This window comes from Meleagris gallopavo, chromosome 2 (assembly GCF_905368555.1).
Source record: "Meleagris gallopavo chromosome 2, MGAL_WU_HG_1.1, whole genome shotgun sequence".
Lineage (NCBI taxonomy): Eukaryota > Metazoa > Chordata > Aves > Galliformes > Phasianidae > Meleagris > Meleagris gallopavo.
The window spans coordinates 52125668-52140351 of NC_139405.1; the positions used below are offsets into that span (position 1 = coordinate 52125668).

At 35.2% G+C, this 14684-nt stretch overlaps 1 protein-coding gene across 3 annotated transcripts in view; it reads right to left on the minus strand.

Annotated features, from left to right (window-relative positions):
* ADGRG6 (adhesion G protein-coupled receptor G6) overlaps positions 1-14684 on the minus strand; it is a 108766-nt gene that overhangs the window by 15388 nt on the left and 78694 nt on the right. For all 3 annotated transcript variants that reach the window (XM_085217165.1, XM_085217164.1, XM_085217166.1), the window contains 8 exons: positions 14400-14607; positions 13799-13964; positions 10504-10644; positions 7915-8031; positions 6294-6339; positions 4934-5040; positions 1809-1936; positions 508-776 (listed from right to left, as the gene is read on the minus strand). In XM_085217165.1, coding sequence (XP_085073291.1) covers positions 508-776; positions 1809-1936; positions 4934-5040; positions 6294-6339; positions 7915-8031; positions 10504-10644; positions 13799-13964; positions 14400-14607 — 1182 coding nt within the window. The remainder of the gene's footprint in view (positions 1-507; positions 777-1808; positions 1937-4933; positions 5041-6293; positions 6340-7914; positions 8032-10503; positions 10645-13798; positions 13965-14399; positions 14608-14684) is intronic.

Genomic DNA, 14684 nt, shown 5'->3' on the forward strand with positions numbered 1-14684 from the left:
TTTTCAGTATTACACTTTCCAATTCAGTCCTACAGTGTATATACTTCTTAGGGCAGGAAGGATTTCTCTGTTGTTTAAACACTGCTGAAGCTCAGGAAAGTTTGGTCGCTTCTGATTCCACCATACACTTTATATTTTTGGCGAGAAACTGCAGGCTCAACTGAGAGCTTCTTGAAAGCCAATGTGAAGATCTGAATTTATTTTGTGCCACGGTTTCCATCTCTGATATGGCAGGAAAATGCTGGCCTCTTTGGAAACACTAGTGTATCTGGTCTCTCTGCTTCTCCTCAGGCAGAGATTGCCAGTTCCCGTGTGTTTTCACTGAACTATCCACAGGAATTCTGATCTCTGTTACACAGAGTCCTCAGCTGGATGTGTGCCAGCACATCAGGGTGAGGGAAGGAAATTTTAGACTGATTTTGATTCTGTTTTGTATCTGTGATATTGGTCTGTTATAAAACATTGTTTCAAAAAGCACACTGTAAAAACTGCATCTACTGTACTCACCCCAGCCAATGATGCAAAACTTGAGTATGTATCTCCGTATGTAGGTGTTGAACACTTTCACTAGAGCAATGTACATATGAACAGCTTCTAGTCCCATCCATGTAAAGGTGGCCAAAAGAAAATAGTGCAGAAGTGCAGCAACAGCTATGCAGAGGCCATCTATGTCAAACGATGCAATCCAACCATCAAGCAAGAAGGTCAAGTTCAGAAAGAGCAGAGCTGTGCTCAAATTCATCAGGATTTTGGAAGGATAATCTCTTCTTAGCTTCCTAGTGAGAGAAATACAAAAGCATAAGATTAATTGGTTCCAACTACTGAAGGAAAAGCCAGCACTTTTTTGGGCCCTTAATGAGCTACTTAATTATCAAAATATCTTATCAACTCATTTATTTGCATTAGCAAACCTTCAAATTAAACATAATGCAATGTGTTGTGTACCTAAAATAAGGACAGAAAAAACTTAACAGCAAACTTTCAAAATACAGTTGGCCAAAGGATCAACTCTAATTACTTCATATATTAATATCTGCTACTTTTTGGAAGGTATCGTCCCGAGCAATATACTCTGGTTTCTTTTGTTGCTGGTGCTGTTGTCAGGGATTTTTGTTTGTTTTTGTTTGCTTCTTTGTTTCACTCTTTTTGTAACTGAGACACATTGAAATGTATGAACTGTGGGACAACTTCTGCCATCTTGGACAAAAACACTATATCTTAGGTAATGCAATAGCAATGCATTTATTAGAGATATTTAGAACTATTTTTGAAGATCTCAGAAGCCCCCTATTTTTTCCCTCAGAAAACTATCCTTTAGTAGAATGGCAAGATGGTTGCTCTGCATTGAGGTGACTTCATTTTCTCTTTTCACTGTTCATATAATCACATTATTTCAAAACTCTTGCATTTCCTTTAGTCCTTTGTTAGAACTGCTAAATAACTTGGCTTCCTGGCTGTTTTGTTTTTGTTTTCCTCACAGTAAGTCTGGCTGTGAGTTTTATAATATAGATCTATTTTGGACCTAGAGAATATCATACTCATGAGAGAGAATATATTGGGCCCCAAGAACCTTGTTGCCTTGCCTGAGGAACACAACACATTTAAAACAGGAGAGAATTTGAACTTAAGCTTCTTGAAAAAAAAAAATCTACTTCCATATTTGTGCCAAGAATTTGGTTTGTTTTTTTTTGAATGCTTCCCCTTATTTCTTGAATGCAAGAAATAATAAGAAAAACATATAGCTAATTTATTTTATCACATAGGTATACCTCATTTGTATTATTTTTTTTTATGGAACTAGTACTCACTCAAATGCAATGTATGTCAGAAGAGTTGCAGCTGAAAATATGGCAGATATCCCACAGCCTATGTAAGTGATGAAAGTGAGGATCTTGGTATTCTGTGGGTCTATTTCTGTAGTGGTTCCCTGAAGGTCCTATGGGAGACAGGAGGAAGAGGCGTCAGCTGCAGCACAACACTCTTACTTGGTAATTAGTCAAGTGAAACTTAGAAACACTTTGGCAATAACAGTATAACCCTGATGTCAGGGTTCATGTTTACCGAGTATACTTAGTTTATAGTTGTTACACCTCTCACTTCCTTCCCACTGCTCTTGAAAACATTGTGCTGTGAGAATTATAACTGCTCTGTTCAGCAGATGGACAGAGCCTGATGCTGCTCCTTACAATCAGTACCAGGAATTTCAATGTCCTTCTGTGGAAAAAAATCTTCCCATATAAAATATTTTTTTTACTTCCATTGCTAGTGCACAACTGTCTTTAAGAAGATACAAATGTTGAATATCTATTGAAAAAGTAATTTAAAAATTATTCATAATGAAATGCACAATGTTCTGGGGAGTTTCTGACATCGTTTCTTGCTATTAGAAGCTCATAAGAATCAATTTAGCTAATTGTCTACGGGTGAAACCAAGGGCAAGATACTGTTCTTTGCATTTATGGCCTGTTTTGACATACTACAAAACTACAGTTATATATAGAATTGCTCAGAAAAATAGTGACAACATTTCAAAAAAAAGATTGGAAATGAAGTAGGAACATTCTGGGCATTTTTTTTTTTTCCAGTTCTCTGTCCAACTATAATTGCCACATAGTCTTGTCTGAGAATAAATGCCAGGGTTATTTCCTTTTTTAAGGGAAAGAAAAAATGAGAATGTTTGGATCTATATCACTGTGGACTGAGTGTGAGCAAATATTAGCATTTAATATCATTTGTTCTACAGTCAGTGGAACTGTCTTCCCCAGAAAAAAAGATAGCAACATATAGCAGAAAGAACCAAACGAAAGCTACAGAACATGCTGTCCTTCAGAAAAAAAGTGAAGGAGCTGTATGCAGCTTTTCTGTCATACATAAACTCTGTCCCAACCTTGTAACAGTTTATATATATATAAAGAGTTATTTGAAAATAATTTAATACCTAAATTAAAGTCAGATAAGATTATTGAAATGGAAAAGCAATTGGAAAAAACTGTGTAAAAAATCTGTTGGAACACAGCCCAAATTCAAAGAACTTCTCCCTTATTTCCTAATGTCACTAAAGCATTTAGGGTAGAGAAGGAACTCATTGAGCATATTCTAAAGAAAACCCTTCCCCCTCCCCCTTTCAGGGATGAAAAGTGAAACAAAACCACAATTTAGCTTGCAAAAAGATAAAAAGCTTGTGACTATTTCCCATTGACATCTGAGCATCATGTGAAGAGAGCAACTCTGTTAGGAAGGCTATGCAAAGCCAAAACTGAAAAAGTCAGTGCCTGTAACTCCCTGTCACAGAGAAATCCAATTTGTCACTGCAACAATTAAAAAAACAACAACAGCAACAACAACAACAAAAAAAAACAAACCAACCACATCTATTTTCATTAGGAGCACTGCTGTGATAAGCAGTCAACAAGTTTTCAGCAGTTTTTAATCACAGGTCAAAGAATACTAATTTTGGACAAAAAAAAAAAAAAGGTTTGGCCTGTTACTGAGGGTAAAAAAATCACAAAATTTTAAGCTGAGATAGAAATAATTCATCCTTTTCATGTTGAGTTTTTTTTTTTCTTTCAAAAACACATCAAACAGACAAATTACTGGAGACATCCAAATATTAGAGAAATCATGCCCCCAAGGCAGAAGATACCCTCATCCCTCTTCCTTATATACTAAGCTTTACCTATCTCAGCCACATAGTCCGGAGGTTTTGCCAAATCTTCTGATAAAATAGGAGGTATATATGTTTTGTACCAGCTCTTGCTGGCCCAGAGGAGGGCCATGAAGATGGTCAGGGGACTGGAGCACCTCCCCTGCAAAGACAGGCTGAGGAAGTTCAGCCTGGAGAAAAGAAGGCTGTGGGGTGACCTCATTGCAGTCTTTCAGTACCTAAAGGGAGCCTATAAACCGGAGGGGAATCAACTCTTTGAAAGGGTTGATAACTGCAGGACAAGGGGAAATGGTTTAAAGTTGAGGAAGGGGAGATTTAAGTTGAATGTCAGGGGGAAATTCTTTACAGAGAGAGGCTGCCCAGAGAGGTTGTGGATGCTCCGTCCCTGAAAGTGTTCAAGGCTGTATTGGATGTGGCCCTGCCTTTGGCAGAGGGTTGGAGATTCATGATCCTTGAGGTCCCTTCCAACCCTGGCCATTCTGTGATTCTGTGATTCTGTGATTCTCTACTGCAAAGCAACTCCAAAGCTGATCAAATATACATTTTTTAAAAAAGAGAAAGTAAGAGTTTACCAATTTTGCTAAATAAGATATTCCAATTTAGCCCCTTGAATATCGAGATGAGGTGGAATTACTGTGTTCCATTGCCTTGACTTTTCATTCTCATTAGCTATTACTCTGACTTCAGGACACTTTTTTGTCCCTGATCATTTTCCCTAAAAATACAGTGCTCTGCTTTTTGTTCTGAAACCAGTGCCTCACCTTTTCCTCTAAAAAAAATATTTCTCTACTTTTTTTCTGTGAACATTTTCCTACTTTTTCCATTTTGCTGGTGGAAGATTTAGTACTGTTCCTTCATTTTATAGTGTCTTATTCTGGTCTTCTTTTTCACCCAGCCATGCCCAGGCTTTGAAATTGGATAATATAATATGCTATTTGCTCAGAAGCTTTTGCCCAAAGTCTTCTGCGGCACATTACTTTCCAAAATACAGAATACTTCTATGGAGACAATTTTATTTTTTTTTATTTAGCCACTTCACTTTATTTGTTACTTTATTCTTGATCATTATCATTAGATATTTTGTTATGAAAAGAAAATTTTATAGGAGGAAAATGATGTATGAAAATTAAAAATCATGTACAAATGGAATAACTCACAAAACAAACATGAATGAGGATAGCTGTCTTAACTGATCATCATAACTGATGAGAAAAACTACACTATGTTTTCTAGGAAGGACAACCTAGTGAACAATAAGAGTTTGCCTACCATGAGTACCCCAAAGTGTGTGAGGTGGTTGCATAAGCAAACCGTTTCATTTTCATTGGAGTCTGCTTGCACTTCACAGCCTGTAGGGTTCCAGCCACCATTGCCACCTGTAGAAATGGAATAGGAGTATCCTTACTTCCCAACAAACATCTATGATCTTTTAATTGGATTCTTCATCACATCTTGAGTAAATGCAGAAATGAATAAATAATAAACATACAACAGAAGTGGATATTAGAAGCAATCAATCATTAAAGAAGAAAGTGTTAGATTTCTTAGTTTCTAAGAGAATTCCATCAGTCAAGTGTCCCAATTATGGCCTACTGAGAAGAAACAAGGGCTATAGTAAAGTTAGGGAATTTTTTGGTTAATGAACAAGGATCATGCATTTAGACACACCTTAATTTTACCCAATGATACAATGGTTTTAGAACTCCCTTATGCCACCCTGATGTGATGTTTGCATCTGCCTTCCTCCTACTCACATATCCCCAGGCACATGAAAGCATTTATGGCCCACAAGCAGAGGATCCCACCCTTCCTCTCTGCAGTGTATGATACAGAAGGTCAGAGTGGATAATATCAGATATTCTTAAAGAAAACATGAAGTAAACTATCCTCTTCTTATCCCGTTTTCTTGAAAAATAAAAGTAGAAAGATTTTATTTAAAAAAAAATGTAAAAAAGTAATATTTGTATTCCTGATAACTTCTTTCATTTTTTTTCCCACTCAAATATGAGTTAATTTTGAGAAACTGTTCATGCTCTCTGAGCTCTTCAAGACATTTTGCCAACCGTAGGAAAAATTCTGCAAATTATCTGTCATACCCCATAACTTTACCTCCAATTCAAGACAAAATCTTTCAAAAGACTGCGATGTTCCAAAATCACTCAAAACTGTGTTTCTCCTTGGATGTGATTTATAAATTTAGACTACTAATTAGTTCTTTCTTTTCTCTGTTTTTATTCTTCTACATTCTCCTCAGTTCTTCTGACTGACTTTCCTACTTTCATCTCCTATGTTGGACAATGAATTTTAGCAGGATATCTAAGAAACATATCTATCTGATTAGCATTACTATTGGATTTTCACATACAAACAGATCAGTGATGAACAGTTGTCAGATAGAGAAAAATAAAGAACCATTACAAATTTAAAATGTTGACCAAGATTACAAGCAAAATTTTTAATAAGAATATTTAACATCTGCTTTTACAAGTGACTTTACTAACAAGAAGAAATGGTGTAGTCTAAAGATGTCACCTATCAATTTTTCAAACTGATAAAGAAGCAAAAAGGAACAAAGGCAGTGACTGATTTTTTATTCACGTAGAAGAAATGATGGTATTTTTAAACTTACCATTTTTGGCCATATCCCAGAAGACACAGGTAGGCTTAGGATCTTCCTAAGAACACACAGAAAAGACTATTTATACCTCTTCAGATACAAATCTCGTCATTATATACATTTTCAGAAAATGTTTTTCTATGTACATTTCTGCTAGAAAGACAGTACAATTCTATGTGGAATTCTGCTAGACCTTATTCTGCTAGAAAGACAGATTTGCACAGATTACAAAAAGGAGTATTATCTTTCCACATCCTCAGAATGAGAACATTTTCTTGTCTCACTGAAGTAATCCATGAGTATGATGTCTTTACAGTGTCTAAACATTTCTTTACTGTTTATGTTCTCAGGACTTCTCAGTGAATTCTCTATATAACTGGCCTCACAATCATGCAAAAGTCTGCTGAACTTGAGTGGTTGTTGTTGTGCCTACCCTTGAAATAGTTATAAAACCAAGAAGTGAATTGAAATGTGAAAATAATGAATCAGCTTCTCACTGTGTAAAAAATCTACCTACATACTGAATTTCAACATCATCTTTCTTCATTTCTCTAATGCTGTTGTCTCTTTTGCAGTAACTACTGGCAGCTGTGGTTTTATATTTTTAACTGAAACTGTAGGTACCAAAGGGTAGCACTGGGGCTTTATTTCCATGAATTAATTATATCTTTTAAAAATGTGGTTCTGCCCATTCTTCTTGTACAGGAAACCACATAACAAAAAAATACCTTTGGGAATTATTATTGAAGAAATTTCTGTTTAATCAAAGAATTTACGTCATTTTAAAGTTCCAGTATAATAAATAATGTCCCTGGTCATGAACATTGTCATAAACTGATCAAGAACATGGGTTTTACAAATAGTTATTTGCACAAATTGCCTCTGAGTGCCAGAATCAATAGTCTTTCAAATAAATCTTGGATGGATTAGGAGTGTGTGAGAATGAGAGAGGTTATTTATTTTTCGCTTTTTGCTTAGAGATTTTATTTACATATGAGTTTATATACAAAATCTGCTAAAATCAATGAAGCTATATGCTCAGTCTTTACTACTAGGTCACTCCGTAAGTAATGCCTCCTAATTATTTTCATAGAAACTACAATAGATACAAAGAACACAACGCCACCACTTGATAGAGAAAATTCTCAGCTGCAAAATGCTATTTTTCAGCATAGTCACCATCATTAGCTATGAATTTTTGCAAGCAAAGAATGATAGCCTGCATGCCATGCTTGTTTTAGAAATGTGCCCCAGTGGAGGTGACCCACTGCTGCTGTTACCACTGCTAAACACATCACTCACTCCCTCACTGTGCTCACATCCACTGTTTAGTCTCCACCAATGATCAGTAAGTGTTGATGAATGTCAGTGGGTGCCATTTTTTCCCCATGGAGAAATTCAGTGACACACCTTTGCTTCAAATGCACTTCCATGTCAGATGGCATCTCATCAGACTGCCTGTCTGTTGCCATCTGTCTCACAGCAGAAAAATGTTCCATCTCTACTGCCATACTGCCTCATCTGGTACTGATGTTGTGGTCCACGATAATAAGATAGGAGGCATTAATTTTGAAGTAGCCCTTTTATATATAATCTGCATTCCTGTTCTTTTGAATAATCAGTCTCTACTTACTTGAATTTTGGTATGTTTAATTGTAATCTTCACATACTCCTGAAGATCTCGAATAGTTATGTTTCCAATACTGCATGCCACCACAAAACTGGTCAAGTTGCCAGGAGTTTCTGCATCCTTTAAAAGATTCAGAAAAAAACATAATTGTTCACACAGCACATAAAAGAAAAGCCAGAGTACACTTTCATTTTTGAAGCATGCCAGAATAAATAAACTGTCAGCATTTTTGCACTTTTGATCACATAATGTAATAACATTCTGTTTATAAAATAAAATAATGGATTTTCTTCATGAAAGTTTCCCTATTTTCCTCATAGTCATAAATATATATAGGCATTATTACAATGAGAGGTTAGAAGGCACCCTTTCCCCTTTTAATAATTTTGTCTAATGCCACCAAAGTTGAAACTCAAACAAAGTAGCAGATAACAATCCATGATATGATAAGCTTATTTCCCTGCAGGAGAATGAACCAGCTTTCTTGTCTTGTTATTGATGCTATTTTTTTTTTCCTAGGTGGAAAGTTTTTGGAGAATATTCTATTTCCTGTGTATTGTTGTTAAGCTATCCCCCATCTTATAATCATACAGTTAAAAAATTCAAAGGAATACTGTAAGGTATTATTTAGTGGAAATGTAAATAGAAGACTGAAGATACTAATACCATCTATATCTTTAAATGAAAAATATCAGGTTGAGAATTTTCCAAAAGAGAAGTTTTCCTTGGAAACTGAGAATTTATTAAAATGGTAGTGCTTTGAAAATTTGATTTTCCTGTGAAGAAGCTCCATCAAAGCCTGCATGGCCATACAGCAGGTTGTCCTTTTGGAAAACCAGAAACTTTAAACTTCAAGGTCACTACTACTGCAATTGCCTAAAATTAAGTGTTCACTTCATTGGTTTTAAGGTACTTTCCCTGGTCTCCAGCTAGTCTCTTATCAGTTCATTGTCACATGTGCCAGACAGTAGCGCCTTTGTAACTTAGGGGGTCACAACTGGCACTGTGCTCCTTTGCTTGGGGTACTGATGCCTGCTCCTGCACTAGGATGTGTGCATTCCTTTCCATGATAAAGCAGCTTATGGAATTTTGGTTGCATGTTTTGTTGGAATTTTTTCTTTTGTTTTTGTCAAGGCTTTATTATTTTTTGTTATTGATATTCCACATCATAACATCATGTATTATATTATGCTATGTTGCCAGTCTACTATCATATTTAGTAGATTAGTTTTCCCCCTTAGCTTGATGCCACTGTTTTGTTTTTAGGCCTATCTCCCTACCTTTTCCCTTTTTCCCCCTTCCCAATCCCCCAGGGCGTGGGGCTGCGAGTCCTTCCACTCGATTTAGTCATAGAACTGGGCCAAACTGGGCCCAAAAACCATTGACAGATTTTCAGCAAATGATTAAGAATCACTTAAAATCACCATTAAAGAAAACACTTAGACGTGGTATAATTTTATGTAATGATGACAATCCTATACCCATATTTTCCTGCTTTCTTTACTAAAGAATATTTATCCTGTTTCTCGTAAAACTGTATACTAATTTAAATAGTTAAACATACTTCAGGGTGTATTTTAGAAGGTAACTGAGGGTCATGGGTAATTTCTTGCCTTGATTATCTGAATAATCTGGATACACTGCCAATAAAAATGGTAATATAGGAACAATACAATACTACAGAGTTCTACGGATGCACGGGAGTCGAAGGTCACTTAAAATAGTAATGGGAAAACAAACTAAAGCCTTCTGAGTTATAGCCTGCAGTTCACTCTGAAACAATTCCTTAATCCCTTTTTTTTTTCCATTCTTTTTTTTTCCCGCAAGAGTAGGTATGCTATTGTGCTTTTTCCCAAGCTGCAAAACTCTTTCTAATCCTACTTTTTTTTTTTTTTTTTTTTTTTGCATTAAATATGTAGGAAATACTTATGACTGATATGTGCATGGACACAAAGGAGAAGAAAAAAACATCAATCTGGGTCCCTTCTGTTTTCACGTACCAACATATAGTTATCCTTATTCCATGACTAGGTTGTCTGTAAATAGATCCAGACATCATTAAAATAAAGTCTGCTTATGCTAGCACATAAAAAGAATAGTATGTATAGAAAAAAATGTGTTCCAGACAATGGTAATCAGTCCAGAATTTCAGAATAGATGTAAGTAGCCCATTGGGCACGACTTTCAATCAACTCTTTCAAGGAAAAGAGAAATAACAGCAGCATTACAGGCCAAATTCCCAACTGATATAAAAGAACCCAGCTCCACTGAACATCAGTGACTTGTATAAAAGCACCTCTATAGAAGATACTCCCTATCAAGGGTCTCACTACTTTACACTGATTGTAATCAGATGGGATCCAGCTTGCTGTGGATTACTCTGAAAAAAATGTTTACATCAATGTCACAGGAATGTACTGCTATTAAATTGCTCACACTAATTCAGTGTGGATGGCTAATTTGTCACTGAATTCAAATGCAAATGTTTCTAATGCCTACATTTGCTATCACCATCTGATACCTACAGGAAATGTTAAGCAGCTGCCTTTGACTTGTATTAGCTGAAATTACTTCAAACACATTGAAGTTTACCTGAAAAAGACCATTTTTATTGAAGAAAGTAAATTGAGCCCTTGATATAACTTCAAAATCATCTTGACTTAAATTCTTCAGTAAACTTGGTGGCAGAATGACAGAAGCAATGGCATTTGTCTGATCCTTGTCAAAGTCTATCTGTTAAATAAAAACAACAGAAGAAAAGAACATATTCAAACAAAAAGCAAGCCATCCTTTGTCCACAACTGTGTTCAAACCCTTTGTGAAGATGTCTAAAACACTGGACTAGAACTTTCAACATTGATTTTACCTGTACCTATGCAAGATCCAATTCAAGTTTTTTATTTTTTTTTAATTAACTGTGGAGGCTTTTTCATACTCAGCATGAAATTAAGCTTTTGCCACAGGAAGACAGTAGATTAAAAACAAAAGAAAAAGCTCTGTTTCACTGATATAATGATGATTTGAAAATACTGAGATGGCAATAATGGCAGTCTTAATAATTTTCAGTAACCATTAAGATTTATTTCCTCATACAAAACAATGTTGAAAACAGAAAAAATATGCTCCAATCATTCTTTCTTTAGTTGTAGTTTTTGGCTTGATCTAACATCTGAATTAATTCTCTTACTAGCTTTTATAGTTTCTATGTCACAGAAAGGAGACTTTAAAATAATAGTGTCACTGTTCTACAATTATCATGCAATGCAGCATAAAAAAAAGACATTTTTTTGTCATGAGAATAATCAATATTGGCAACAAGCCAGAAAACTGAAAGTCCTTTATGGCACATGGACGTAACAAGTGAGCAAAGATAAATGAGGATGCAAGTTTGTTTTTCATTAGCTATCTGTCATTATGTCTATGACTGCCTACTCTTACACCATGACAAAGTCAATGTGTACCAGGCTATCCATCAGAAAGAGAGGAGTAATTCATCTAATACTGGCTCTATTGTAAAAGTTCAAGAATTTTACTGCAAGATAAGGAAATTCACACTCCTGACTTCTTCAGATCCAAGTTGTATTTATGTCTCTGATGACTGATCATATGATTATAAAAGCATCATTATTTATTAGAAGGTCACAGGTCATAGGCTACTGATAGATTTATCCAAATCTAAATTTTCAGTGATTTACTGTGATTAGCAGGAAATTAATAAGAAGTAGTTCATAGGTATTCCCTAACAGGGATAAATGCACTTGAATAAAAGGTTGTCAAAGTGTAATTCTGCCACATTAAGCAAAAGATACGCATGCAATAAAGATGTCCATTAGGTACTGCCTGCAAATGGAGTGGAAGAGGTTTTTATGAAGAAGCAAGGATATATTACAGGAACAATTTAATAATATGAATCACCATAACCTAACTTAGTCAAAGGTTTGGCAAGAAACAGAAAGACAAAAGAGACTAAAATAGAATCTTTCCAAATTACCATGGTTACATTTGCTTGATATCTACTTCAAGAAAAAATATGAAAGAAAATCTGGAAACACTCTGACATACAGTTTAAAGACTATAAGGCTCCCTGATGATCCTAGATCATCACACTGCTGGTAAAAATCCTGTGCTTTCAGAGGAGAATCTTCTTCCAGCAGGGACAGCAAATATCTTTCTTGATAGGCATGGAAAATAGCAACTGTGACCACAGTAGTTGCTGACTTTTCTGGTAGGAAGGGTGCTAAGAATTCTGGAAATGTAAGTCTGTGAACAATCTTGTGTTCCAAAAGGAACATTATAAATAACTTGACGGAGTTTTGATTTTATGATTATTTAGACAGTGCTCTAATAAATTATTCCAGGGCAAGAAAATTCCTGGATGTTCTCAAGCCACAGATGGTAATTCTTATTATACATGCAAACATCCCAAGCCGAATTTCAGAATTTTTCCTTTTCTCTTTCCATAAATACAGAAAGAAATCTGGAGAAGAAATATTCCTTTGATAAAAATCAAAGAACAATCAGCTATTGAACTTCAGGGATGCTCCAACCCTGGAGGTAGATGGGGCCATGGGCAACCCTGGCCATGGCAGAGGGGTTGGAACTGGATGATCTTTAAGGTCCCTCCCAACCCAAGCCATTCTATGATTCTATGATTAATATCAGAGCTAAACAAAAGTAGATTTAAAATCATCAGACATTTCTAATAAAACTTATTCAAATAAAGTTTAGCTGAAATTTCTATGAAAATGAATGTGTGAAAACTCAATTACATTCAACCCATTTGTATCTATTTAAATCATCATTTGAGTTTTGCTCCAAAGTCTATATAAAGAGCAAATAAAACACCTGTGGCCTATACTACTAATACTACTAAACACTGTCTTCATTACTGCTTTTTCTTTTAAAATACATAGTAGCTTATGTAAAGAAGAGATTGATATCTGGCTAGTTTGTTGCATGAATGAATTTTGTTCTATTAAATGCTTACACTCTAGTGATTATTCTTTAACAATTATCATAGTGTCATGTTTAGTCTGAGTTCAGATTTGGGTTCTTTGGCCCAAATTATAGTAGATTGCTGGTGTTCTGTTTTTTTGTTTGTTTGTTTGTTTGTTTTTGTTTGTTTTTTTTTTGTTGTTTTATCCCAGTAGGTACTGTGCATCTCAGATGCTAATTCATAGCTTTTAGATACCTGTGCATTTTCATTTGTGAAAAAAAGATGAAAAAATATTTTTGAAGTGATGACAAATTACTATAGCAGCCTGTACTGTAGTACTGGAGACCATTCTGCATTTTGAGGGATGTGTCCTTTTATTTTTCATATGTCTGTGCTGATTGGTCAAGACTGTGTGAATGTCTTGAACACTCATGGACATCCCAGGCAGCACTAGCTTAACAACCTTCATGTGGACAACTGGAGCCTTAGGCCCCTGTTAGCAGTATTTACACTGTATGGGAAGGTTGAATGTCTACTGGATCTCAGAAAGCTATGTGTATATGTATCTACATTCACTTGTCTGATGCTAAACCTGAAATGCATTGATAGTGTTGTTAGTACACAATGGGTAACACAACAGACTGTTAAAGATGATTTTCACTTTTCATTAATTTAAAAAAAAAAAAAGAGAGAGAAAAAGAGGAAAAGATAAAATCTATTCTGGATTTGTAAGCAAATAATTTTTCATCCGTATAAAACATATAGGGGTCCATCTGTCATTCCTGCCACTCAAGTAAATGCTGTGTTAACCTGTTTGGATGACTACAGGAAAAAAGGAAATAGAAAGCAGGGGGGGAAATAGGGAGTTGTAAACAGTTTCATAAAAATGTAGTAAACATACTTGGAATAACAGTTACATTTCATGTTCAAACACAACTGCCCATGTCATACCTGGAAATCAGATGCATTATTCTGTGGACTGACACTGAAAGAAGAACCTTTGAATGAAGTTGAGTTTACAGAAGACACTCCAAGCGCAAGATTGCGCGTTGAAATACTCATGGATGGTCCTGTGAATTGGATCTTTAAAGCCAAGGCATCAATAGTTTTAAGAGCTCTGAAAACAGAAATGAAATTATTTTATTCTATTCTATATGCTCTCCATGTATTCTCTTCACCTTAAGGCAATCCTCTCATGTTTCTGTCACCCAGTTTTGTATCCATAAGGAGACTGTCAGGCTGTAAATATATGTGTATCTCTTGAACACAGAAGGTTTTGATAGATAGAATTTGTCTGATTTACATATCACTGGTCCTGAAATTATCTTCTGACAACACCTAAATATATGCTATGTCATTCATCAGCAGTCTTTTTTTCCATTAAAATATTTTGTCATGTACATTAATTTTATTACAAGAAGAAATATCTGCTTAACTCATTTGGAATTTTGTTTCACAGAAATCAGAAAAAAAAGATTTCTTTTATGGTATTTATATGGAAGAATGAATCAATTTCCTAAATTTTCTTAAAAGCAAATGCAGAAATACTTACTCTGAAGATGATGCTGCCAATACACTGTCTGAACTGTTTAGAATATTGGAAAAAATTGTCACCACGGTAGAACCCAGAGATTCATCAATTTCTTCATCATTCACAATTTTTTTGAGTTTCTGGACAACATCATTTACTTTATCTGAGGTAAGCTGCTGCCCTTCACCAGTGAGATTCAGAAGCTGATTGGCAATATCAGCTGCATTTTCTGTTGAAGCAAAAATAGTAAATAATCTGTACCAATCCTGAGGTAATTTAGAAATACAAATTTTTATCCTCATTACT